A 26,535-nucleotide genomic window follows, 5' to 3' on the forward strand; every position below is an offset into this window, starting at 1 on the left:
GAGGCGCCAGCCCCCGCGCCGCACCCGGGCCCCACCCAGGCCAAAGGCCCCGCCCCGCGCAGCGCCTGCTGCGACCCCCCGCCCCGCGCATCACCTGGTGCGACCCCCCCCCGCCCCGCGCAGCGACTGGTGCGACCACCCCCGCCCCGCGCAGAACCTGGAGCGACCCCCCACCCCGCCCCGCGCAGCGCCTGGTGCGACACACCCCCCTCCACCCCGCCCCGCGCAGCGCCTGGTGCGACACACCCCCCTCCACCCCCCGACCCGCGCAGCGCCTGGTGCGACCCCCCCGCCGCCGGGCCGGCCCGACGCACCTCAGCTGCGGCCCCGTCAGCCCCACTCGGAGCGTGAGGACCCGTCTGCCCGCGGCTCTCAGAACTGCTCCGTCCAGCCTGGCTTTCAGCGCCTCTAGCCCGAGCCCCAGGAGCGCAGACACGGCCACCGCGCCGGGTTCGGCGGGTCTGTACCTGTAGGGGCGGCCGTTCGCTCAGCGAGGGGGACCGGAGCGGGGTCTCCGCCCGCAGGCCCCGCCGTGCCAGGCTCGGATCGTGCCGGGCTCGGACGCGGCCCCGCTGCCAGGTGAGCGGAAGGGGTGGATAGGGCGAGACATGCGTGGGGCTGGGGGCGATCCGGGCGCGGGGGGGAGGGTTCAAGCGCGCGCCCACCCCGCGGCCCGCGGGGCGCTGCTCCACGCAGCAGGCGGGGCAGGGCACGCCCGAGGGCAGAGCGGGGAGGCGGCCGTGGGCAGGGGGCGCTCACCCGGGCACCAGGTCCACCTTGTTGGCCACTTCCACCACGCGGTCCAGCAGCGGGCGCGGCGGCCGCAGGGCCCGCAGGGCCGACAGGACGCTGGCCTTCTGCAGCTCTGTCTCGGGGTGGCTCACGTCTCGCACGTGGACGATCAGATCCTGAGGACCAGACGGGCCGGGCGGTCGGAGAGCTCGGGGCCAGCGGTGCCCGGCCCCGCCCGGGAGGACCCGCCAGGCCCACGATGGGGGCTGCGTACCGCCCTCCGTGCGCGGTGGGTGCGGCTGCCCCACGGAAGCTCGTGCCCCAAGGCAGAGGCTGGGACTTGGGACCATGAGCCGCCCTGCCGTGCACGGAGCCCCCCAGGGACCCTCGTTCCGGGCCAGGCTGCCGCTCCAGGTGCACCCGGACTGAGGGGCCCCCTCGTGTCCCCGCCCGGCAGGTGCTGGCCCTACGCCTGCGTGCAGCCAGTTGCCCCCGTCACCAACCCCCCACTCGGCGGGGGCTGTGCTCGAGGCTCCGGGCCAATCAGCTCTTCTGTGAAACCAAGCTCACGTCCTAAAGAGGGTTCCACCCCCATTCCACACGTTTTACAGGCAGGTACCTTATGCAAAATTCAGAAAAAACAGAAAAGCAGAAATTACAGCTGAGGGTAATTCTGCCACAGGAAGGATGTGCCCTTTACGATTTGGGGGGTTCGCTTCTGGGTTGTCTCTTGTTTTTGATGAACTTAAATTTTCTTTTAATCAGTGTTTCAGTTCAGAAGTTCTAGATTTTCAGAAACTTTTGAGGACAGTGCTGGCAGCTGCACGTGGCCCTCAGGCTCAGCTGCTGTGACCTCGAAGGTGCCGGGGCATCTGTCACATGGAGGGCCCCGCAGCCCCTGTACCCGGAGTAAATGCCAGGGTTCACTGACTCAGGGCCCCAGTGCAGCCAAAAGGTGCAGAGAACCCCTTCTTCATTAGTATAGCCTTTACAGCACTTAAAGTCGGACAGTCAGAGCACAGCTCGCTGAGGGGCAGGGATGCAGAGATCCAGTAATCGCGAACTTTTGTGTAATGGGACCCTGTCCCGTGGTGCCGGGATGAGGGGACCCTGTCCCGTGATGCCGTGATGAGGCGACCCTGCCCCGTGGTGCTGGGATGAGGGGACCTGCCTCCCGTTTGTGGGTATTTGAGGCGACCTGGCCTTCCACACTCACCGAATGGCTCACGTCCTCCATGGTGGCCGAGAAGGACTCGACCAGGCTGTGGGGCAGCTGGGAGAGGAAGCCAATGGTGTCCATGTAGATGACGGTCACCTGGGAGGGCAGCCGCCCCGCGTGGGCTGTGACGTCCAGCGTGGCAAACAGCTGGTCCCGGGGCTGGATGGTGGCGTCCCCCGTCAGGGCCTTGATCAACGTGGTCTTGCCTGCACGTCGGGCACAAGGGGACCATGCGTCTCAGACCCCTCCGGTCCCCCACTGACCACCGTGGACCTCGGGGCTGCCCCACACTGACCACCGGCCGCCGGATGGTGGGCCGGGGCAGGCGGCTCTGCGCGCTCGGAACTCTCCGCAGAACCAGGGGACGCTGCGCGGGCTGTGCAAGGACCCAGCTGCTACGGTCTAGGCTTCAGGGTAAAATGGCCCAGGGCCCGGGCAAGAGTGCTGGTGTAGCCGAGAGAGACGGCGTAGACACCGCCAGCAGTGACGTGCACTGAGGTGGGCAGGCGTCCACACGGCGGCGGGGGGGGGGGGGGGTGCCGCGGAGTAAGCGAGGTGCGGTGTCGTGTAGGCGAGGGGATGGTGGAGTGGGGGGCGCAGTGTGTGCAGAGAGGTAGTGGGCGTGTAGACAGTGCTGTGTGTACCTGAGGAGCTGGAGAACACCCTCCTCCACAGCGTTTCCTGGCAACGTGGACACTTCCTCCACCTGAGCCCAGGTTCAGGGGCACCAGCAGTAACCGTTCAGCCCAGGGACACCCCCTGGTTACGCCTGTAAGTCCCGCCGATGGTCCACCAGGAGGTGGTGACGGCTCCTGCCGTCGAGTAAGCGGACGGCGGGGCTCGGCCTGGACGCCCCTGCTCAGGGCAGGGCCCCGAACTCCCGGCCCGTGAGGTCGGAATCAAGCCGACACTCACTGGATCCCTGACAGTCAGAGGCGGACACGCCACCCTCTGAGGAGGCGGCCAGGAGGGGCAGCTGGGATTTCCTGGCATGGGGGGTTGTACCTGTAGACATTTATGACTTTTCAAGCCTGGACGCCCCACGGCTTCCTGTGCACGTTTGTGGGACATTCCCTCCCTCCTCTGGACGCAGACCGTGAGCGCCTGATACAGGGACGGGCCCGCCACGGCGGTGCTTCCCGAGCAGTGGCGGGGCCGGGCCTCAGGGGAGCCCAGCAAGTGTTGTGGCCTGAATCCCCACAGTGGAGGGAACTGGGCGCTTTCCACTTATCTCAGGGCACCTGGGACCCTAGAGGCCGCCCTACACTCTGTTCCCCACGTGCAGCCCACCTGATGTGCTCGTGCAGACAAAGCTGAGAAGAGCCTGTGAAGTTTTCCTCGGTGACATCTGAACCACTCTATCCCCGGAAGATCCGGTCCACTCTCAATGGACTTAAAACTGTCATTACTTCCTCGTTCTCAGAGTTTGGAAGACATCCACTAAGGGGGGCGTCAGCCCGCAGCAGGCACACGGGGGCCGCCGCGGTCCCGGGACGCCCAGGGATGGGGCCCGAGTCCAGTCCTTCTCGCTCTGGGCTAGCCCTCTGCGAATACTCAATCCCGCCAGGTTGGCAAGTGGGTTCTCCTAGCGAACAGCCGCCCAGCCCGGGGAGGGCCCGCCCCCGCCCCCGCCCCTCACCGCAGTTTGTGTATCCGACCACGGCGACCACAGGGAACTCCCGCCGCCTCCGCTGCTGCCCCAGGAGAAGCCTCTTCCGGCGGAGCCTGTCCAGGGCCTTCCGAATCTTCACTTCCTTATCTTTCAGGAGGCGCTGTTGCACCTGCAGGAAAGACTCTCCTAGAAACACGCAAGGTGGTGAGTCAGTGAGCAGACACAAAAGGGCCAAGAGCCACGGGGGTGCCTGCGGGGGACGTGGACAGGCTCACTCTTGGGGCTGCAGGGACTTCCCCCCTCCCCCCCCAGCCTGCTCCCCCGTACCCTTGGCCCCAACACCTTCTGTTCTGAGATAGCTCTGCCCAGCGCGAGGCGGCCTAGCACTTCTGCCCTCTGAGGTCACCTGGGCTCCCCTTTAGCCTGGAGGAAGAGGCCAAGGGGAGAGCCTCAGAAGGGCCCCCATGACACCCACAGCGGGCTGAGTGGTGCCCCAAAGATGTGTCCACACCCTGACCCCCCAGGGCCTACAAATGGGGCCTTATTAAGAAACAGGGTCTCTGCAGATGTGATGCAGGGAAGGGTCTGAGATGAGGTGGCCTCCCGGATGAGGGTGGCCCTACATCCAATGACAGGCTCCTTCTAAGAGACAGAACGGGAGAGACCCAGACACAGAGGAGAAGCCCCGAGAAGACAGAGGCAGAGACGGGAGGGAGGCGGCCACAAGCCCAGGGACGCCTGGAGCCCCCAGAAGCTGGAAGGGACGGGAAGGAGCCTCCCCTGGAGCCTCCAGAAGGAACCAGCCCTTATAACTCCTTGATCTGGTCTGCAGGATTCAGGGAGGATGAATGTCTGTGGTTTCAAGGCACCAGTTCGTGGTCCTTCGTTACGGCCGCACCAGGGAAACACCTCGATACCCTCCTTTGACTGTGACCACGGATGAGGCCCCATCAAGACCTCTGAGGGACGTCGTCCCCTTTGTAGGGGTGGTGACCATGACACCCCCCACTCTGAGCCCCTGGTGACAAGACGTCAGACACGGTACCTGACCCCATGATGTGGCGAGAGTCCCCTCCTCGTCCGCCCAGGTGGGCAACGTCGCTTTTCAGGTGGGACCTGGCGTGGAAATGGGTCGGCTCAGGAGATGGGAGCACGTGCCCGTGGGGGACTGGGACGGAGCCCTGGGTGGGGAGTGGGCATCTACACAGAAAGAACAGGCTCGCTGGGGGCCTCCCCGCCGCGTGCGCCTTCACGGGCGGGGACGGAGGGCCCCTTGCTGGGTGGCGCGCCTCGTGGGCCACGTGCCCTGGCAGGTGTGCTGCTTGGACACGTCCCCACTGGCCGCATTCCCCCCTCACCACCCTGGCAGCAGGCCGGTACGGGAGAGCAAGAAGGGGTCCAAGGGGGGTTCCGTCGGCCCCGAGCCCGGGCTCTGCAGGTACCTGAGCAGGGGAAGCTCGGCCAGCGCCACCTGCAGCCGGGCCTCCTTGGTGCGGGCGTGGCAGCGGAAAACATGAAGGACCACCGTGAATCGGTCGAACACCTGCACACCCCAGGCGGCTTCCAGTTCTTTCTAGAAGACGGAGCGCAAGGGAGGGGACCTGTGGTGACCCCAGGCCCGTCGAGACCTGTGTCCTCACGGGGACACTGACCCACGCCCTCAGCCGCCGTGGGCAGGAAACAGCGAGCTCCTGAGGTACCTTGGTGGCTGCAGCCATCCTCTCCACATTCAGGAAGACGGCGGTGATTTCCGGGGACCCTCTGATCCTCTCTAGGAAAAGAGGATGGCCTCTCAGAGGTCTGCACGCCCATGATGTCTGTCTGGGGACCCTGCACTTTGGCCGTGTTCCCCGGACACCCCGAGCCTCTGAGCACAGTATTTGTCAAGTGTGGGTCGGGGGTCGGGGAGGACCGGACCGGGTCCATCTTCAGGGGAGTAGATCTCCCACCCATGGGGGTCCCGTGACCCCGTGGGGACTGAATGCCCGTTAGACACAGATGGGCGGTGAGCTCCCGCCTTGGCATGTCTCCTGCGGAGCTGTGAGCTAGACATGGGTTTGGGGCGGGGACGTCGGGGTCCATGGAGGGCAGGGGTCACACGCAGGATCCCCTCCGCAGGGCACTGGGGAGGGGGTGGGCTGGGCTGGGGCTGGGGCTGGTGTGCGCCCGACTCTCAAAGGTCCCGCCTGTGTCCTGGGGCCTCGTTTGAATTCTGACGCGGGCGTGGTGGCTTTTGCCGTCTGATCCAAGTTCCTGTGAGGCCCAGAGGGACGGCCATGCTGGCTGTTTCTGGGAGGGTGACGGGGACACGTGCGCTGGACTCACCTGTCAGGCGCTCCAGGGTCCCTCTGCCGAAGATGAGCTTCCTGTCTGGCGTTTTGCTGGGCACCACCATCGTGCCCACCACCGACCAGCCATCCAGCGTGTGCACCAGCGCTTGTGCCTCCACCACCTGCCACTCAGCTGTGCGGAGAGACAGGCCAGTGTGAGGGTCATGTCCGGCTGGGTCAGCCCCGGGCCGTGTCCAGCCCTGCCCAGGGCCCTGGGCCACGTGCCCCAGGCTGGGACGGCTTCCCGCGCTTCCTGCCTACACAACGGTCCCGAGAAAGCGCCCCAATCAGCATTTGCTCGAAATGCAGCTCTGTTCTTCTGAGCAGGTGGTCAGGAAGGGTGGACACAGGACCGGGGAGGGGAGGAGGGCCCTGAGCCGAGCAGGGACGCGGGGATGGCCGCCCCCCGCGTTGGAATCTGGGACGTCTGCCCCGTGGGGACTCACGGTCTCTTGTGGCCCACTGGACAGCATCCCCTGTGAGGCTCCCAAGGGCCCAGAGAACCTGCCGCCCTGCCTGTGGGGTGGGCTGAGTCCCCGTGGGTGCCCTGTCCTGGGTGAGCCCAGCCTGGTCTCAGCCTGGCCCCAGGGGGTACCCTTGCCGAGCCTGGCCCAAGAAAGGCACCGCCCACCCAGGGCCCCGGCCGTGAACGGTCAGGGTGGGGTGTGCGTGTGCGCACGCGCGCGCGTGTGTACGTCTGCGTGCGCGCGCGCGCGCGCGCGCGGCAGGAGAGGCAGGGCCCACGTGGGTGCCCTGTCCTGGGTGAGCCCAGCCTGGTCTCAGCCTGGCCCCAGGGGGTACCCTTGCCGAGCCTGGCCCAAGAAAGGCACCGCCCACCCAGGGCCCCGGCCGTGAACGGTCAGGGTGGGGTGTGCGTGTGCGCACGCGCGCGCGTGTGTGTGCGTCTGCGTGCGCGCGCGCGCGCGCGGCAGGAGAAGCAGGGCCCACCCAGGGCAGGAGCCCAGGACACTGAGGGCACAGGCCGTGGACGGAGGGCTTTCGGGAGCCCCCCGCCCTAGGCTTTCCTCCTGACGGCCCTTCCCGAGCGGAAGGGGGCACGGGGCAGCCAAGACTCTCCCCTGAGGGACAGGAGGCAGGTGGGCAGTGACGCCAACGTGTCCCGGGGCTGGGCCTTGATGGGGTGCACGGGGCTGACTCAGGTCTGGAGGGGCGGTGGCCTGGAGGACAGCCCTGCGGGGCCCCGGGCGTGTTCTCTGTGAATGCGGAGCGCGTGCCCCAAGCCCCACGGGAGGCCGGCCCCCATCCCGCGCCCGCGCCCCCGCCCCCTTCTCAGAGTCGCGGCCCCTGTGCGGCGCCGCTGCTTCGCTGTCCCCGCTCCCCGGACACCTGGGTGCTGCTGTCTCTGCGGTCCCCTGACCCTCCTCAGGGCACAGCATGGACACAGGCCAGAGGCTGGGGAGTGGGGACAGGCCGGCTCTGAGGCCACAGAGCAGGGTCCCCACCCTCTGGGACACGGGGGGCGGGGTCCCCCCATTCTCTGGGCCAAGGGGAGGCAGAGTCTTCTTGGCGTGAGTCCCCACGGGCCCGCCATCTTGTCCCACCTCCTCCACCTGCTGGTTTGCTCAGGCCAGCAGGTGCTTGGTCACGCCTGACCTCCGTCCTTCAACTCCAGGTCTGACCCAGCAGTAATCCCTGCAGGTGCTGTCTGTCCTGATCCCAGGGGCCACGTCCGCAACTCCGTGGTGAGTGCCTGCGCGGGTGCCAGGGGCCTCCCTCCTGCTGGGCTGCCCCTCTGCCCACTCCCACATCTGCCTGCCTGGGGCTCTGGCACCCCACAACCCCACCCCGAAGGCCAGGGTTAGGATTCGGTGGGGATGGAAACGGAGAAGCACTTGTGCAGGTCACGGCCCAGGGGCACAGGCAGCATAAGAGACCGAGCCCTGATCCCAGGACCACAGGAGGCTTCCCCTGCCCCACACGTCAGCCCCTCACCACTAAGGTCTATTTACAGCAGTTCCTTTCACCTTGTGCATCACGTCCAGCTATCAAGAAGAAAGTACCAGGTGCACCAAAAGGCAATCTGAAGAGACAGAGCAAGCATCAGAACCAGACGTGGCAGGGACGTTGGAATTACTGCACCAGGAATTTAAAACAACTATGACTGACATGCCAAGGGCTCTAATGGATTTAGTAGACAGCATGCAAGAACGGACGGGCAAGGCAAGCAGAGAGATGGAAATCCCAAGAAAGAACCAAAAAGAACTGCTAGAGATCACAAGCGCTCTAGCAGGAGTGAGGAGAGCCTCTCATGGGCCTGCTGGTAGACTGGACTTGGCAGAGAAAGGACCCCGGAGTTTGAGCATATGACAACATGGAAAATGAAAAACGTCCGCTCTGCAAAAGGTGTCATCAGCGGACTGAGAAGTTAAGCCACAGACCTGGGAGAAAATATGTGCAAACAACACGTCCATAAGCACTGGTATCCAAAATATAAACACAGTTCTTAAAGTTTAGCAATAAGAAAACAACTTACTAAAAAATGGGCCAGAGACCTTAACAGACACCTCACCCAAAAGATATACAGATGGCAAATGAACATATGACAAGATGCTCCACGTCCTCTGTCATCAGGGAAATGCAAACTGAAACAGCAATGAGACACCACTACACACCTATTAGAAGAGCCAAAACCCACAGTCCTGACAGCACGACATGCTGACAAAGCATGTGGGGCATCCCACCCACTCACTGCTGGGAGGGAGGCAAAATGGTACGGCCAGTTTGGAAGATAACCTTTGGCAGTTCTTATAAAGCTAAACGTACTCTTACCATACAATCCGGCAATCATTCTCCTTGGTATTTACCCAAAGGATTTGAAAACTTACATCCACACAAAAGCCTGCACATCGATGTTTATAGCAGCTTCACTCATAATTGTCAAAACGGAAGCAACAAAGATGTCCTTTAGCACGTGACTAGATAAATAAACTGCGGTCCATCCAGACAATAGAATATTATTCAGCGCTAAAATGAAATGAGCTGTCAGGCCATGAAAAGACATGGAGGAACCTTAAATGCATATGACTGAGTGAAAGAAGCCAGTGAGAAAAGGCTACAGACTGTGTGATTCCAACTCTAGGACACTCTGGAAAAGGCACAACAATGGAGACAGTAAAAGGCCCAGTGGTTGCCAGGGGTTTAGGACGGGGAGGGAGGGATTAATAGGTGAGCACAGAGGATTTTTAGGGCAGTGAACCTACTCTGTATGATGCTATAATGGTGGATACCTGTCATCATACATTTGCCCAAACCCACAGAATGTACAAGACCAGGAGTGAACCCTAATTAACGTAAACCGTGGACTTGGGGTGACGATGTTACGTCAACATAGGCTCGCCAGTTATAACAAATTCACCGTCTGGTGGGGCTACTGGAAACGGCAGAGGCCATCCATTGGTGAGGGCAGCGAGTATATGTGAAAAATCTCCATACGTTCCTCTCAATTTTGCTGTGAAACTAAAAGCACCCTAAAAACAAATTTTTCTTTTTTTCTTTTTTTTTTGCGGTATGAAGCCCTCTCACTGCTGTGGCCTCTCCCGTTGCGGAGCACAGGCTCCGGACGCGCAGGCACAGCGGCCATGCCTCACGGGCCCAGCCGCTCCGCGGCACGTGGGATCCTCCCGGACCGGGGCACGAACCCCTGTCCCCTGCATCGGCAGGCGGACTCTCAACCACTGCACCACCAGGGAAGCCCTAAAAAAAAATTTTTAAGAAAAAAAAGGAATGAATTACTGACACAGGCTACAACATACGTACGTATGCCTCAGAAACATGGTGCTCAGTGAGAGAAGCCAGACACAAGAGACCACATATCACTCATGTGAAGTGTCCAGGACAGGCAAATCCACGGGGACAGAAGGCCGATTCCTGGTTGCCAGGGGTTGGGTGGGGGAGAAGCAAGGGGGAGGCCTACTACTGAGGGTACAGGGTCTCCTTCCGGGGAGATGAGAATGTTGTGGAACCAGACAGGGGTGGTGGCTGCACAAGACTGTGAACGTACTAGTTGCCTGAGTGGTAATACCCTTCAAAGTGGTTAATCGTATGCTCTGCGAACTGTATCTCAATAAAGGTCTAAGAGGAGGAAAGGAATAAGGAGAATGCCACCCCCCCGCCCCGCAATTGGGTCACTGCTTTGCTGAAACCCAGAGTACCTGTGATGACCTGACTCCTTGCACGGCTGCACCACTGCAGTGACTTGGCTCTGACAGCCCCTAAACAGCCGAGGGGCAGCGGTCCCAGGAGGGCCCAGGACGTGCTCCCTTAGGAGCCCTAACCCTGGACACTGTCCCTATTCATCCGTGGGGTCCGTCTCCCCAGGCCATCCAGGACCACCCTGGTGAGACGGCCCCGTCCCCGTCCGTCCGCCTTCCTGCTGGGTTCTGAACACAGCACTCAGGTCAGGAGGCGGGCTCCTGCCCGGCGAGTCTGCTGTCCCCCCAGCCCGACCGGGGCGGGTACAGTGGGGTTGCTGATGGCCGAGGGCCATGGAGGCAGGTCCCAGGCGTCTCAGGGGCTCAGCCGGGTTCAGGGTTTCTGCTACAAAGGGCGTGTGAACACGCTTGTGCACAACCTTTGGGCGTAGTACTCAACGATACACAGTGAAAGCGGGTCAATAAAGGCTTAAAGCTGAGGGACACACCCCGTGCAAACCGGCGTTAGTTGTTGGATTCTCTTCGTTTACAGATGGGGAGACTGCGCGGGGCAGCAGGGCCGAGCGACAACCTGGGGCGCGTCCGAAAGGGGAAGGAGCTCCGGACCCGCTATGTGCACCGGGGAAGGCGCCCCAGCCCAGAATTAGGATTTCCAGGCCCGCTGCAGGGGTGCGGCTGCCGGGACCGGGTCGGGTGGGGGTGGTCCAGCCTCCGAGTCCCCGCCCCATAAGCCCGGCTCTAGGGGTCCCAGCCCTCGGAGTCACGCCGCCATAAGCCCCGCCCCTTCAGCCCGGCCACTCAGGAGCCCCGCCCCCGCGTCGCCGCCCTACGAGCTCCAGCTCTCGGAGTCCCGCTCCCAGAAGCCCCGCCCTATGGGCTCCAGCCCTCAGTCACGCCCCCCAAAAGCACGCCCCTTCAGCCCAGCCATTCAGAGGCCCCGCCCTTCGGCGTCTTTGACCAGAGCGACAGACCTCGAAACCCGCCCCCTGCATCCCCGCCCTTTAAGTTCCGGGCCTTGGCGCTCTTCACGAGTTCCCCCCACCGCCGCCCGAGTCCGCGGCCACAGTCCCGGTCACCTCGGGTCCCCTGCGGCTTCCCGGGTCCCCACTTGACGTCAGGGTGAACCAAGCACACGCGCTGGGTCCCCGCTGGCAGCAAAGGGTCCCTCCTCAGCAGCTCGTCCTCCTCCTCCGCATCTTCTGGTTCTTCCTCATCCTCCTTTCCTCCAGTTCGACTTCTCCGGCCATCTGCACGTGGGCCCCGCCCCCCACCCCCTCGCCCCTCCGGGCTCCCCAGGCCCCCGCGGAAGGCGGCGAGCGCGCGCTCGGGGCAGGGCGGCAGCGGCGGCGCGCCCCTCGGAGCCCCGCAGCCGCGAACCACGCGAAAGAGCCGGGACCCCGGGCGGACGGCGGCTCGCAGGGTCCACATACCGCAAGCGCTCCTACGCAACGGGGCGGGGCCTCGGGGGCGTGCTCCCGTTCATGCTGCCCATTGGCCGTCCGGGTCACGTGCTCGCCGCCGCCTGATTGGTGCGTGCCGTCCGGGCTGGGAGGCCAGTCTGGGACGCCGCACCCTAGGGATACGCTTCTCTCTGCCGCGGATGCTCGAGGCGACCTCCCAAGGCAGGTAGTGCCGGAGCAGGGCCAGACCGGGCACCCAACCCGGTGGGCGCTCCCCCACGCTCGCCACCTCCCCTCGCCCCGGTCAGGCCTCCGCGCAGGGTCGAGGTCCGGTCCTGGGGATCAATTCCGTCCTCCGGAACCCCGAACTCTGCCTTGATGGATCCGAGTGTGGCTCCAGGGGTCCCAGACCCTGCCTTGGTGGGGGTCCGAGGGCGGCCCCGAGAATCCCAAACGCTGCCTTGATGGCCCGAGTGCAGCCCTGGGGTCCCAGGTCCTGCCTTAGGGCTCTGAGTGTGTCACAGGAGTCCTAGACCCTGCCTTGGGGATCCAGTCCCATCCCTGGAGGTTCCGGACTTTACTTTGGGGTCTGGAGTCTGGACTGGACGGGTATTGCAAACACTGCTTGGGGGTTTCAAATCCAGTCCGGGGATCTGAAGTCTATGGTGGTAACTTGACTGTGGCCCTGGGGGTCCAGGCAAGTCGCGGTGGATCCTAAACTCTGCCTTGGGGCTGTGTGTCTGGCCCAGAGGTCACAAACTTGGCCTTGGAGTCTCCTGTCTGGCCCTGGCGGGATGAAGTCAGCGTTGATAGCCCAAGTGTGGGAATGCAGCCCTGGGGCCCAAGACCCTGCCTTGCCGGCGGGGGTGGGGGTTCCTAGTGGGACTCCAGGGGTCATGAACCCTGCTTTGGGGGTCCCATCCTATCCCTGGAGGTCTCGAACCCTGTCTTGGGGGTTCCACTCCGTCCTTGGGGATCCCGGACCCTGCCTTACGGGATCTGAGTGCAGCCCTGGGAGTCCCCAGCCTTGCCTTGCAGGCCCAAGTCTGTGACAGTGCATTCCCAGGCTCTGCTTTGGGAGGTTGGAGTGCCGCCCTTTGGGTCCCAGACCCTGCCATGGGAGTCCAAGCCCATCCCCAGGGGCCCCTGACTTTGCCATGAGTGTCCGATGCTGTCCTCCTTCAGGGGTCCCAAATGCTCGTCGGGGCTTCCCAATAGGACAAGGGGGTGTTCCAAAGTCTGCGATGGTAGCCTGAGTGCAGCCTTGAGGGTGTGAGTCATGCTAGGGGGCTCAGGCCCTGCCCTGAGTGTCCGAATCCGGCTTGCAGGTGGAGCTTGGTTCATGATAGCAGAGTCGACGGCATCACAGAGAGTGGGAGGCGGGCTGATTCCAAAGGAGCACCCCTCCCATTCAGACTGTAATCAGTCATATCCTCTTGTTTCAGGAGACGATGTTCAACCACATCATTGTAACATAGAGAAGGAGGGAGACCCCAGAGGGACGTGGAGACGTGTGGCCTGAAACGGGGTTGCAGACACAATTTCCATTTAGGAATGGGTGTAGAGGGTGAAAAGGAACCTTTGAGGCCAGGACCTGTCGTGTACACAGCCTGGCAAGTGTGATCAGGCTGTGCAGAGTTACAAGTTTAAATTGAGATGGAGATTATCAGCCTTAAAGAAAACGGGTGAAGTCTTAGAATCTCGACCCAGCGCTGCCAGTGGAGCCCCGGACAGGTGGTCGTTCCTGGGGGCCATCTCCCCGTGGATAGAAGGAGAGGCGGAATTAAAACTCCCAACACGGAAATCACGAATGTGTAAGTTCTGGTGGCTGGTCCTTTTGTGGCTAGTCCCCTGCACTGCTCCATCACAACGGCGGGAGACAGCCAAGAGGCCCAAGGAATGTCGTAGACCGGTCCCGTTAAAACCTCGAGCTCCTTTGTCCCAGCACGAGTGCGTGCGTCCGTCCGGAGGGCCGGCTCTGGTGCCGGGGTGGTGCAGGGCTGCATGGGGAGGGTGGCTGACTGCTCCGGTCCTGCCACGCCGCCTGGCGGGAGATGCGGAGAGGTGACCTCGTTCCAAGCCCTCCTGCACGGCCTTGCTTGGGGGTGGAAGGCCCGAGGCTCCTGTTGTCTGAGCAGTCGGTCTGAGGGAAGCGCTGGTCCCCTCCTGCACACAGACCTCTCCGGCTCTTCTCTGCTTTGGGACTTGTCTCTGCGCTGCCCTGGCGTCATCACCAGGCTGTCCCCCAGAGCCTGCCTTCTCCGGGGTTTCCAGGGGTGTGTGTGCGGGAGGAGAGTTAACACACTCGATCATGAGGTAGTGCAGTTGTTTACTGCTTTACTATTGATCGCATGTCATACGGCTGCTGATAGAGGGTAGATGGTTTCCCCCTGAGTACGCTGGGACCCTAAAACCTTACCGAGATGAAACTCCAGGCCTCTGCGGAGACGACTCAGCAGACAGTCGTAGAACATCTACCACCGTTCATGGTAAACGGCGTAGATGTTGGTATGACGATGATGATGAGGCTGCGGGAGGAGCTGGGAAACCAGGTGGAAAGAAGTGACCGTTGCCTGGTGTCGTCGTGTGATGGCGTGTTCCCAAAGGTGCACCGAGAGCCAGGGGGCTGGAGACGCAGTGTAGACTGCAGCTTGGTGTGGAACGTATTCCATTTCCTTGATTCTCTCCTACCAGTGATTTTGAGATGCATCGTTGATTTAATAACTTTTTACCACCCTTTCCCCCCACCCCACGCAAAAAAAAAACAAAAAAAACAGACAAGCCCCAGCCATTACAGATTTGCTGGCGGGGGGGTGAGAAGTCTCTGATTCATGGACAATCCCGCACTTAGAATCAGGAGAGCTGGTGGGTCACCTCTCCCCCTTCGCAGCAGTAGGAAACGATGACTTTGATGTGGTGCCTCTGTCCCCATGGTTGTTGCCCGTTTCTCTTCAGTGGCTCCCTTTTGTAACTTGCTTCCCTCTACTGACAAGAGGTGTTAAGAAATCTAATGGTGGGCTATGCACTTAAAATCCCCAGGGTTTGGGGGTGTCCGCACCTTTGGGAGAGATGTCGTGAGCGAGTCGGGGTGGCAGTGTCGTTACATGGCTTACAGCTTCAAGGGCTGCATTTAGCAACTTGACTTTTCTTGTACCTTAGATGAAGGTCTGGCCAAATTGTGATGAAATCAGAGTCCGTCTCAAAAGGCGGTGGCCCTGAGAATGTGTGTAAACGCTCCTTATTAGGGATTTTGTCAGGATAACAATCTGCTCAATTTATATACGTTCGTTACTTGGGCTTGAAAATGCATTTTCCCTCCATGGAAAAAAGTGACATATTTGTGTAGATAATTAGAAGGTGCAGAAAAGAACCCAGAAGGAAATAAAGATCACCTACAATATGACCATACAGAGATAACTGTTGTTAAGATTTTGGTATGTATTCTTCCAGTTTTTTTAATGTACATATACACACAGGTTTGTGAATTCATATAGTATATATTGTTTTATAACATTTTTAACTTAAAATGTATCCTGCGTATACTTTCAGTAAAGTAGCACTGTGTCTTGACTGCGTAGAATGTGATTCAGTGGATATCTCATCAGTTACTTAATCCCTCATGTTAACTGGGCTTACGTGTATGCCTGGGGATGTGACTGCCGTGTAGTGAGAGTACTGTTCTCTATTCACTCCTCGTGCATTTCATACGAAAATAAGCAGCAGCCCGACTATAATTTGGATAGTTGTACTGGGCAAATCACTGAAATGTAGAGGAGTTTCTCATTTGGGCATTAAGCATGAGTGAGTGAGAACCTTTTTTTTTTAAATTGAAGTATAGTTGATTTACAATGTTTCAGATATACAGCAAACTGATTCATTTATATATATATATATATATATATATATATTCTTTTTCAGATTCTTTTCCATTATAGGTTATTACAAGATATTGAATATAGTTCCCTGCGCTATACAGTAGGTCCTTGTTGGTTGTCTGTTTTATATATAGTAGTGTGTATATGTTAATCCCAAACTCCTAATTTATTCCTCCCCCATCCCCTTTCCCCTTTGGTAACCACAGGTTTGTTTTCTATGTCTGTGAGTCTATTTCTGTTTTGTAAATAAGTTCATTTGTATCATTTTTTTTTAGATTCCATATATAAGTGACATCATATGGTATTTGTCTTTTTCTGTCTGTCTTCCCTTAGTATGATAATTTTTAGGTCCACCCGTGTTGCTGCAAATGGCATGATTTCATTCTTTTTTATGGCTGAGTAATGTTCCATTGTATATATGTACCACATCTTCTTTATCTATTCCTCTGTCAATGGGTATTTAGGTTGTTTCCACGTCTTGGCTACTGTAAATAGAGCTGCTGTGAACATTGGGGTGCATGTATCTTTTATTTTTCATTTATTTTTAAATTTTTTTATTTCTTAAAACGTCCAGATTTTTTAGTATTGAAATAATGTGACAATTCTTGAAATTAATGGATTTAAGGAGAAAATTCACATACTAATTGCTATTCATGTTTACGATGTTGGTAAGCCATTTTTTTTTTTTTTTTTTTTTTTTTTTTTTTTTTTGTGGTACGCGGGCCTCTCACTGTTGCGGCCTCTCCCGTTGCGGAGCACAGGCTCCGGACGCGCAGGCTCAGCGGCCATGGCTCACGGGCCCAGCCGCTCCGCGGCACGTGGGATCCTCCCGGACCCGGGCGCGAACCCGGTTCCCCTGCATCGGCAGGCGGACGCGCAACCACTGCGCCACCAGGGAAGCCCCCGGTAAGCCATTTAATAGAACTCATTATTATTGACTTAAACATTTATAAAATATGAAGAGTTGTATTTTCTGTAACATGAGAGAACATCTGTCTCAGTCTAAAAGTCTTTATCATGTTGACTGGGGAAATACTAGGGCCACCTCATTAAAGCCAAAATCAAGATAAAAATGTAGACTAGCACATATTACTTTTTTTTAGTATATTATCTAAAATAATTATAAGAGAAAAATATTTAAAGCAAATGGTTAAAACTACTGCTGTTTAAATATGTTATACTGCAGACATTCAAGAATATCAACGAAAAACTGCTTTAACCTCTAGGAAAATTCAGTAGGGCACATGGAAACAACAATATAATGTGGAGAAGTTTTATATATGCATATTATAAAAATGTGTGTGTTTGAAGATAGGATTTAATAAGAGCGCTTCATTTACCATACAAGAGACGTGTAAAGTTTCTGAGAGAAAAAACTTAACAAGGAATGTGAAAGATGTACAGATATGAATAAAACTTTACAGTGTTTCAAAAGTACACAAAAGAGAACTTGAACAAATACACTAACGTGGGGATAATTCTACAGAATTCTAATAAAGGACAGGTAACTGTACTGTAGACTACGGGGCCAAACATAAAACAAGTATGTGATTGGTTCCTGGTATAACTTCTTGTACTGTCGAAGGATGAAAAGGAGGTACTTCACAGGTGAGGTTTGGAAATAGGCTGAAAGAATCATGGAAGGTAGTAGCAAAAAATATTCCACTAATTATTAAATATTCCATGTGTCTTTTAAAATTAGACTTTTTATATTTTCTGGATATATGTCCAGGAGAGGGATTGCTGGGTCATATAATAATTCTATTTATAGTTTTCTGAGGAACCTCCATCCTCTTCTCCGTAGTGGCTGCATCAACTTACGTTCCCACCCACAGAGCAGGAGGGTTCCCTTTTCTCCACACCCTCTCCAGCATTTGTTATTTGTGGTCTTTTTGATGATGGCCATTCTGACCAGTGTGAGATGATACCTCATGTCGTTTTGGTTTGCATTTCTCTGATAATTAGCGATGCTGAGCATGGTTTCATGTGCCTCTCGGCCGTCTGTGTGTGTTCTTTGGAGACATGTCTTTGTGTGGATATATGCCTGCCTTTCTCTTGGGTAAATACCGGGAGTGGAGTGGCTGGGGCATATGGTAGGTACGCGTCTGACGCTTTACAAACCCACCAAACTGTTTTCCCAGCTGGTCCCCGTTTCACACTCGCATCAGTGGTGTCTGCATCCCGGTGGCCCTGCGTACTCTCCAGCCGCTGTGGGCGGCATTTTCCTGTGGCCTCAGTCTCCGTTCCCTCATGTCTATTGATATGCAGCGTCCTGCCATGTGCTGATTTTCCCATCTGCATGTGTGCGCTGAGGAATCTGTTGGGATCCTCTGGGCCTTTTTTTGTTGAATTGTTTGTTTTCTTCTGGTTCAGTTTTGTTTTTTTTTTTTAACATCTTTATTGGAGTATAACTGTTTTACAATGGTGTGTTAGTTTCTGCTTTACAACAAAGTGAATCAGTTATACATATACCTATGTTCCCATATCTCTTCCCTCTTGCGTCTCCCTCCCTACCCCACCCCTCTAGGTGGTCGCAAAGCACGGAAGTGATCTCCCTGTGGATCAGTTTGGAGGCATCTTTATAAAGACCTCTAGCAGGAATGTGCTTTGCAGGTATTTTCTACCAGACGCTGGCTTGTCTGTTCACCCTCCTAAGTGTCCTCCACAGAACAGAGGTTTGAATTGTGATGGAGTCTGATGTATCAGTTGTTTCTTTTGTGGATTAGGTTTTTTGGTGATGGATCTAGATCGCAGAATTCTTTCCTCCAGAAGTTTTATGGTTTTACATCTCAGCGTTGGGGCCATGACCCATTTTGGGTTAATTTTTGCCTAAGGTGAAAGATGCAGGTCAGATTATTCTTTCTGCATTGAGTTGCCCGTGCAGTTTTATGAGAAGCAGTTGACTGCGTTTCTGTCCATCAGTTTCTGGACTCCGTTCTTTTCCATCCGTGGGACCCTCCTTCACAAACACTACGCTGTCTTTGTTACTGCCGCTTTATCTGTGAGTCCTCCAGCTTTGTCTTTTTTTTTTTTTTTCAAAATTGTTTTGCCTGTTCTGGTTCCTTTCTCTTTCCATATAAATTTTAGAATTGGTTTGTTAATATACACAGAAAATTGTGGTGAGATTTTGTTTGGGATTGCATTGAATTTACAGATCACTTTGGGAAGAATGAACATCTCAACACTATTCTTTCTTCCAGTCCATGAACACGGTGTTATCTCACTGTTTCCTTTTTTCCCCAGTGTTTTTAATCGTGGTATAATATACATAACATAAAATTTACCGTCATAACTATCCTTAACTCTATGCTTCAGTGGTATTAAATACATTTATAGTGTGTAACCATCATCATTAGCCATCTCCATAACTCTCTTCATCTTGTAAAACAAACTCCCCACCCTCTCCACGGAAGGAGCATCCCCAGTTGAGGGCCTGGCACAGTGGCCATGGCTTGGACCCTCTGCTGAGCGTGCATCTCGGCCCGAGGACAAGGCTCGGGGTCCAGCCTCCCCGGTGGGTGTTGGACGCACCTCCTCGCTGGGCCAAGGACGGGCCCGACGGGGCGGGGGATGCTGAGGGCACCGCAGGCACGGTTAGTCTGGGGTCCCAGGCAGTGCGGCTGGGCCACGGTGGCTGTTTCCACTCGGTGACTTTCAGTTTTGGAACACAGTGGCGACCAGTGTGTGCTTAAAGTGTTGCCGTGGTAACCGTCCCTTCCTGCAACTCCCAGCACTGCCACCACTTTGGTGACACCTTTGAGGAGACGGTGACCAGGACGAGCATAACCGCGGGCTCTGAAACGCCCCATCGCTGCTCTTCTGCCTCAGCAGGAAGCCCGGAAGGGCTGACGGTGCCCCGCGGCCACCCAGCCGGGGCGTGAAGTCACGGTGAGTCGCCGGGGCCTGAGGACGGCGGGGACACGCCGGGGTCACCTGCTGCCTCCTTAGAAATCACCCGCCCTGGTCTGCGGTGTGTCCTCTGTTGCGCACGGGCACGGGGAATCCTGGTGTCCTGTCCTGTCGGACAGTGGTTACAGCAGACAGGGCAGCTGCGTGCCAGCGGGTCAGGTTCTGGAGAGGCCTCTTCTGGGCCGGGTCATAGGCAGCCCCTTCTGTGTCCTCACAGGGCACAGGGCGGAGGGGAAGCTCTGTCCTGAGTCTTACGAGGACTCTGACCCCATCATGGGGCCGCACGCGTGCGACGTCATTAACCCCGATCACCTCCCAAGGCCTCACCTCCTACTCCTGTCCCACTGGGGGGTTAGGGCCTCCACATGTGGATTTGGGGGGACATGCACACAGAGTCCATCCACGTGGTCTGTGAAGTCAGCCCCCCCTTAGGGGCGTTGGCCTTTGAGTCCTGTCCCTGAGGACAGGAGTAAGGAATGGGAGGAAACGGCCCCGGTGTGTCACTGGGATATGTGACAGGTCGGGTGTGGCACATGGCGCGGGGGGGGGGGGGGGGGGGCGGGGGGCGGGGGTCTCGCCCTGTTGCCCAGGCTGGGGAGTAACCTGTGGTTCTGTGTTGGGCTGGAGTGTCCCCGGGGTGGGAGGCGGCTTTCCCAGTTGAGCCCGGGACCTTCCTGCCGTCTGCAGGAACCCCAGGGCATCTGAGGTGCCCTCACCCCGCCCACTCCTCTGAGCTCTAAGTCCCGAGCCACGCCCACACTGGCCCCGCCCCTCTGCGCCCATCCCTGTATACGCCCCGCCCTCTCCCTGAGCCCCGCCCCCAGGGGTGGGCAGGCCTTCGCCTTCCCGAGGCCCGAGGCCCCAGAGCCCCAGATGAAGGACGGAAGGACAGAGGAGGACCATAGCCGCCAGCGCGTCTCCAACTTTGGCGTCCCGTTCCTGCTCGGCCAGTTCCACAGGGACCTGGCAGAGCGTGAGCGCCCGGCCGGCGCTGTGGTGAGGAGGGCCGGGGGCGTTCCCGCGGGGCAGGGCGCTCCCCCGCCCCCACGCCTCCGTGTCCCCGTGTCCCCGCACGGCGTCCTCGCCGCTGTGAGCGTGGGGAGGGGGCACAGGTGGGCTCCTGGGGGGTCCCCTCCCCCGTCCCCGTCCGCATCCAGGTACCCTGTTGCTGCAGGCTCGCCCACCTGTGGGACTCCATCCCCGAGGGTGTGCAGGCCTTTGGGGAGGGGGACGCGGAGCCTGTCGACAACCCGTTGCCGCCCCCAAGGGGTCTGTGGGGAGGCGGGGGGCGGCGGGGGTGAGAGGCGGGCGTCCTCAGAACAGGGTGCGGCCTCGGGGGGGACGCAGCAGCCCTGCCGTGCCACCGCGACTGACCACTCCTGCCACTGCGGAGCTGCCCGCGGGGACGAGTGCCACCTGGACCCCCCGGCCGGCACCTCCGTGGTCGGCGGGGAAGCCAGAACCGTCTGCAGGTCCCCAGTCCGGCAGGTGAGGCGTCCCCTGTGTTGTGGGTACTGGGGGGCAGCGAGAGAGCAGGCGGGACTCTGCAGCCGCTGGGGTCTCCCAGGGGAGACCTGAGCCCAGCGGGGGGAGGGGAGGGGCCCCTGTGCAGCCAGCGCCAGGGATCCAGGCCCTGGTCCCAGCGACCCGGGGCCACCGTGTACACTATCACCGGCGGCTGGCTGGTTGTCAGGTGGCCGCGGAGCCACCCCACGTGCTCTGATACCCCAGGTGTGGACTGGGGCTTGCTCGGGAGCCTCAGGCGTGTGCCCAGGCCCGCGTGGCTCAGACCACTGGGTCGGGGGCGCCCTGGGGTTCCGGCGTCCCTCCTGACTCCGGGCTGGGGCAGTGCTGCCGGGGCCCCGGTGAGTGTGGGCCTGGGACGGCCCTTTAGGAGCAGAGGTGCCCCCCTCGGGGCACCTTGTGCAGACCCCACGTGGTCAGTGCACCAGCCCGGGGGGGTGGCTCCGGGCAGGAGTGCGGCTGGCCTTGACCCCGGCCATCTTCACGGCCCCAACAGCCGTGAAGTGGCAGTTGAGGGTCCCCCGTCTGCTTTCTGGGGACTTGCCAAACTGTCCCTGAACTGACTGGGCACCAGCCTGGGGGCGGCTGGGCTGACCTCTGGCCCCGTGTTTGTCGGTCCCGGGCCCTAACGTTTGTGCACCCGTCCGCGTGTCCTGAGCACCCGTCCTGTCTGTCCGCAGGGCGGGTCCAGCTGCAGGCAAGCCGCACCGCCGGGGCTCACGTTGGCAGTTCCTCCTCCACCGCCCGGGGCCCAGGGGCCAGCGTGTGCCGATGACCCAGGCCTCGGCGCCCCCAGGCTGCGGGGTGGGTGACAGCGGCCCCTGCCCAGGACAGGGCTGTGTGACCCGCAGCTGGGGACCTACCCGCCCCCAGCCTCCTCAGGGGCCAGTCGCCGTGCCCGGCTGGGAAGGCAGGTGCCAGGGCCGGCCCTGCTCCCGTCCGTGGGGCTCGGCGCGTGGTGCCCCGGGCACTGTGTGGTCCCCACGTGGTCTGGCTCTGCGGGGGGCCGGCTCCTCCTCTCGCTGCCGGCCCTGCCGTGGGTGCGTCCCGTGTCCAGCGCCGTGGGCCCGGCTGCAGGGTGGACAGACTCATTCCCTGAGGCCTGCTCAGCGCCCAGACCTTAGACGACCTATCCCCGGCCTGGGCAGGGGGCTCGTCGGCCACCTCCCCCTGGACACGCGCGGGCCGCACCCTCCCCGTAAGTCTCAGGTTGGTGCCGACTCAGCCGGGCGGACCTGGGGGTGGCCCGAGCAGCGTGGAGGGTGGGCGTCGGGGCCTCCCCGTGGTGTCTGCAGGGAAGGCTCGCGCCCCGTCACGCACAGGTCAGAAGTGACCGCGGGCGAGAGCGGCCACCCAGGCGGTGTCAGCCCCACCACCGTGGCCGGAGGGTCAGGCTGCGAGATCCCCGGGGCCCAGGGCCTGGGACCGGCGCCCCCGGCTCCTTGCCCTGAGGGCCTCCACACCCTGCGGTCTCCCCGCAGTGACACCACCGTCTGTCCCCACGTCCCTCTGTGACCTGCGTTCAGAATCCCCAGCCCCTATGTCCGTTTTTGTCCCAAGGTGAGCCTGGGGCTGAAAATCTTTAAACTCTTTATTTGAAAATACAAACGTGATCTCATAAAACGTTTTTAAACTGCTCTGCACGGCAAATAAAACTCAACTGTACATAGGCTGTACATTTACACAAAACCAGTAAAAGATATGCTGACGTGGGCGCTCCCTCTGGGGGAGAAGCTGCGGCCGGGACAGTGGCCCCTGCGGGGGGCACCCACGGGACGGAGGCGCCGGGGCTTCTGGAATGTTCCTGACGACCACACCCCATCCCGAAGTGAGCGCACATCCACGACCGACCGCAAGCAGACCTTCTGGGGCGGCGCCTGGTTGCCGCTCGGCCAGACAGGGCGGACCATCAGCCAGACGACGCGAGCCTGGAAACACCTACGCTTGGAAGCTGGACAGCGGGTCCGAGGTCGCCCTGACTGCCGGGGACGCTGGGGCGCGTGCGTCCTCGCCACCAGGCCGGGCCTGGGGCTCTCGCACGTGCCAGGCCAGGCCTGGGGCTCTCGCACGCGCGGCAGCTCCTCCGGGGCGGGTGGGGACCCGCCTCAGTGACCGTGACCGTCTCTGGCCAGCTTCTGTGCTGAATAAATGAGAACGTCTCCACACAAACGCACTTCACTTCCTGTAAAAGGGCTCAACGAGCACAGTTCTGTTCCTGAGGCAGAGGCCGCGTTCACGCCCCACGGAGGCCACAGGTCACGAGGGCGGCAGGTCGTCACCCCCGCGCTCGTACTCATACAGCTCGACGGCGCCCAGGCCAGTTGGCACCTCGAAGAAGGGCCTCTGGGCCAGCGGAGACCGCAGCGCGCTCAGCTTCTGGTCCACAGGGCTGAGCTCCGCCTCGTACCTGCAGGGAGGGGCTTGGTGAGGACGCGGGCGGGCGCGCGCCCCACCTGTGCTCCCCTACGGCCAGAGGCGCTGCTGGCAGCCCCCCGACACGTGAGCGCAGGACTGCCATGCCGACGGCACATCCTGCACCCAGACTCCCCCAGAGGGTGGACGGAGGCACCCTCTCTGCCGTGACCCCGATTCCAGGATGGTTGCCAGGAGGCCAGAGTGAGCCCGGTGCCAAAGCAGGGCACAGGAAGTGCAAGTAATCTCTGCAGCAGAGTCCAAGGACAAACGAGAAGGCCCACGTCCCGTGACCAGGTTTGTCACGGGAAGGCAGGGCCGGTTCAACCACGAGAACCTCGCCATATCTGTATCAGCAGACGACAGGTGAGGAGCCATCTGGCCAAGGCACCTGACAAAGTGCAGGATTCAGGGTCTCCGCGGACGGCGGTGAAGCGGGGTGTCCGCAGGCTGGGGAAGCACGTGGGCGGAAACATCCCACAGCAGCATCACGCTTCCCTGGCAGCGGGGGACTCCACACCTGATGTGGGATCAAGGCCAGGCCGTCTCCCGTCACCACTTTCATTCAGCATTGTGCTGGGTGGTGGAGGAACCACAACAAGATGAATAAACCATATTTCTCTACATCACCAGTGAACTGCTGGGATGGAGACTTTAGCAGGACCCTTTCAGCACCAAAAACGATGACGTACTCAAGTACAAATCTCACAAAATACGTGTAAGATCCATATGCTGAAAACTACAAGACACTGGCAGGAGAAATCAGAGACCTAAATAAACGGAAAGAGGGCTTTGTGGATCAGGAAACTCGATGTCACTAAGGTGTCACTGTCCCCAGAGCGCTCGTTCCTTCCTCAGAGTCTCAGCTTAATATTGTGTAGAGACAAGCTTGTTCGTAAACCTCCGGGTCAAAACAAAGGAACCAGAACAGCCAACACCACGCCGAAGGATGCGGGGTCTCACCACACAGAGGCCGGGTTACCTCGGAGCTGCAGGAAGCACAGCCGGGGGTGGGGGGAGGCAGCAAGAGGCCAGCCACACCAGTCACGGGACAAACGGTCCCGAGACCAACTCACAGGTGGTCACCCGGTCACGGTGCCAAGTCTCACCATGCAGAGACCCGGCTCAGCCCAGTAAACGTCCCCCAGGCTCTTCCTGGACAGTCAGGCCGACTCTGATTCACACAGAAGCCAAAGCAACCGGAGTGACCCAGACGATTCTGAGCAAGACCAGGGTCGGAGGCCTCGCTACGTGAGTCCACTGCCCCCACCCCGAGGCCACGGCAGGCGAGACGGCGTTGCACTGGTGGCTGGGCAGAGATGAGCGTCAACAGAACCGAAGGAGCTCACAGACCGACCCCACAGATGCAGTCAACTGATTCTCAACAGAGATGCCAATCTGCTGGCCTTGCGTTAAAGTGGACATCCACGTGCATAAGAAAGTAACCTGGACCAGACCCCATGCCCCGCAGGGGAGGTCACTCAGAGCAGATCACAGACGCAGCGTAAAGTGGAAAACGCTGAAACTTCCAGAAGGGTCTCTGTGGCTTTGGATTAGGCAATCCTTTCTTACACGTGACACCAAAGCCCAGCCCATAAAGACAAAGTGACAAATGGCAGTTCATCAAAGTTCAGAGCGTCTCCTCCGTGATACACAAGGTTAGGAGAAAGAAAAGATACACCACAAACCGTGAGGAAATACAAGTCCCCTCTCTCCTGAAGGACTCGTATCCAAAGACGTAAAGAACCCCTGAGACTCGATCAGAAGGAAACAAGTAACCCATGATGGGGAACGGACAGAAGACACGGCCCTTCACCAGAAAAGGTCAACAAGGACACGAGCAGCTAAAGGCGGGATGCACTCCTGCTGTAGACGTCCGAGTGGCTACAATTTAAAAAACCACCAACCGTAACCACGGCAGAGCCGGCGAGGATGTGGAGTCGCGGGAACTCCCGCCCGCCGCTGGCGGGGCGCAGAGTGGCGCAGCCACGTGGGAAGATGGGTGGGCGGCTCGCGGAGGTAAAGGTGCGTCTGTCTACCAGGTGACCAGGAACCCCTGGCCCAGGTTCTGAGCCAGGAGACGAGCGCTTACAGCCCCACAAATCCAGCTCACACAGCTCGACAGCGGGGCCGTCCACGCGTGCCCAGGCCCGAAGCAACGGACACCAGCAAGCCAGTGTCCATCGCTGGTGAGGACGCGGCCAGGGACCCGCGGCGCTCTCGGAGGCCTCGCGCTGAGAGCAGAGGCGGGCATGAAGGGGCTGTGGGGTCCCACCTCTGTGACCTTCTGGAGAAGGCCAAACACCTGGACCAAAGACGGGGCCCGCGGGTGGGCGGGATCTGGGGCGACGGCGTGCTCACCACCCTGCCCACTCTGAACCCCCTCGGGGTGGCAGTCTGAGGATCCCTGGGCGCGCAGCGCTGCTGTCAGCAAACTGAAGCGCCCCCCCAGACGCGGAGGCTGACCCTCAGGCCCCGGGCCCCACTGCCACCCCGTGCACCACACGACCAGCCGTGCCAACCCCGGCCCTGGTGCCGAGAGGCCACGTCAGGGGAAGAGGCCGGGCGGGAGGCTCTGGGCGGGACTGGGCGGGGGTCCGAGCCCGCCAGGGACCCAGGCATGACACTGGACCCCAACCCTCCTCTACCGCAAGGCTGCTTTCAAGGCTGAGGACCAAGGCCCTGGGGGAGACGCCCAGTCCCCGGCCCTGCCCCTCACCTGTCCACACCCGTCAGCCACGGGGGAGGAGGGGCGTCGTCGGCAGACGTGCCCACTGAGCCACAGCCACGCTCCCCCAACGGAGACTCCACGAGGGCCGCCCCTCCGCAGGGGCGGGGTCTGCGCCCCTCCAGCCGCCTGCGGGTCCCACCCCCGGAGGGCGCAGGGAGCTTGGGAGACGGCACACGGCCCTGGAGGAGCCTGTGTGGAGCCGGGAAGGGACGGCCTCAGCAGGAAGCCCTCCCGGTCAGGGCGGCGTGAGGCCGCGCGGTGGGGAGCGGGGCGGGGGGCTGAGGGCCCGGCCTCCGTGGGTCCCCGCCCTGGGAAGGTGGGGGGCAGGTGGGGCGGAGCAGGCGTCTCTTGCCTGCCGCCTCGGGCCGGCGGGCTCCTCGGGCTGTGACACGGCGCGAGTGTCCCCGCCCCCCAGCTGGCCGTCCCCGCGTCCCGCGCCCCGTCCCCGCCGCAACCTTACCCGTCCTCCCAGGGCTCCCCCATGGCCTCCTCCGCCACCAGGATGTCGTACTCCTCAGCGGCGTACCTCTCCCAGTCGGACAGCTCGGGGCCCTCGCTCTCGCTCTCCTGCGGGAAGCATGCGCGTCGTGTCACGGGGGGGGGGGTCCCAGAGGCGCCC

The 26,535-nt window shown here is 60.0% G+C and overlaps 3 protein-coding genes across 9 annotated transcripts in view; 1 reads left to right on the plus strand and 2 right to left on the minus strand.

The window, feature by feature from the left end:
- Positions 1 to 19,964, minus strand: part of GTPBP6 (GTP binding protein 6 (putative)) — a 22,154-nt gene extending 2,190 nt beyond the window's left edge. Inside the window, exons 1-10 of one of the 3 annotated variants that reach the window (XM_055086287.1) lie at positions 11,142 to 11,229; positions 7,879 to 7,934; positions 5,889 to 6,026; positions 5,264 to 5,334; positions 5,006 to 5,136; positions 4,609 to 4,763; positions 3,591 to 3,749; positions 1,949 to 2,157; positions 760 to 908; positions 315 to 467 (exon numbers count right to left, since the gene is read on the minus strand). In XM_055086287.1, the coding sequence (XP_054942262.1) occupies positions 315 to 467; positions 760 to 908; positions 1,949 to 2,157; positions 3,591 to 3,749; positions 4,609 to 4,763; positions 5,006 to 5,136; positions 5,264 to 5,334; positions 5,889 to 5,958 (1,097 nt within the window). In that variant the 5' untranslated portion in view covers positions 5,959 to 6,026; positions 7,879 to 7,934; positions 11,142 to 11,229. Of the gene's footprint in view, positions 1 to 314; positions 468 to 759; positions 909 to 1,948; positions 2,158 to 3,590; positions 3,750 to 4,608; positions 4,764 to 5,005; positions 5,137 to 5,263; positions 5,335 to 5,888; positions 6,027 to 7,878; positions 7,935 to 11,141 lie in introns of all 3 variants that reach the window. The other 2 variants (XM_024115485.3, XM_055086286.1) reach the window with 2 other exon arrangements.
- LOC114486637 (nascent polypeptide-associated complex subunit alpha, muscle-specific form-like) lies at positions 19,964 to 22,261 on the plus strand. Its single transcript, XM_028492487.2, has 2 exons — positions 19,964 to 20,737; positions 21,454 to 22,261. Exons 1-2 carry the CDS (start codon positions 20,123 to 20,125, stop codon positions 21,583 to 21,585), a joined length of 747 nt encoding a protein of 248 aa, XP_028348288.1. The 5' UTR covers positions 19,964 to 20,122; the 3' UTR covers positions 21,586 to 22,261.
- A 90-nt stretch (positions 22,262 to 22,351) lies between these two features.
- Positions 22,352 to 26,535, minus strand: part of PPP2R3B (protein phosphatase 2 regulatory subunit B''beta) — a 53,033-nt gene continuing 48,849 nt past the window's right edge. For all 5 annotated transcript variants that reach the window (XM_055086289.1, XM_028492484.2, XM_055086288.1 and 2 more), the window contains 2 exons: positions 26,377 to 26,483; positions 22,352 to 23,180 (listed from right to left, as the gene is read on the minus strand). In XM_055086289.1, the coding sequence (XP_054942264.1) occupies positions 23,030 to 23,180; positions 26,377 to 26,483 (258 nt within the window). In that variant the 3' untranslated portion in view covers positions 22,352 to 23,029. The remainder of the gene's footprint in view (positions 23,181 to 26,376; positions 26,484 to 26,535) is intronic.

Source organism: Physeter macrocephalus, chromosome 7 (genome assembly GCF_002837175.3).
Source record: "Physeter macrocephalus isolate SW-GA chromosome 7, ASM283717v5, whole genome shotgun sequence".
NCBI lineage: Eukaryota > Metazoa > Chordata > Mammalia > Artiodactyla > Physeteridae > Physeter > Physeter macrocephalus.

Excerpts from the sequence above, each read along its gene's own strand:
- LOC114486637 (XM_028492487.2), top strand. The coding sequence starts at position 20,123 with ATGAAGGACGGAAGGACAGAGGAGGACCATAGCCGCCAGCGCGTCTCC. Across the intron at positions 20,738-21,453 it reads GCAGGTCCCCAGTCCGGCAG|GGCGGGTCCAGCTGCAGGCA; the intron begins GTGAGGCGTCCC and ends GTCTGTCCGCAG.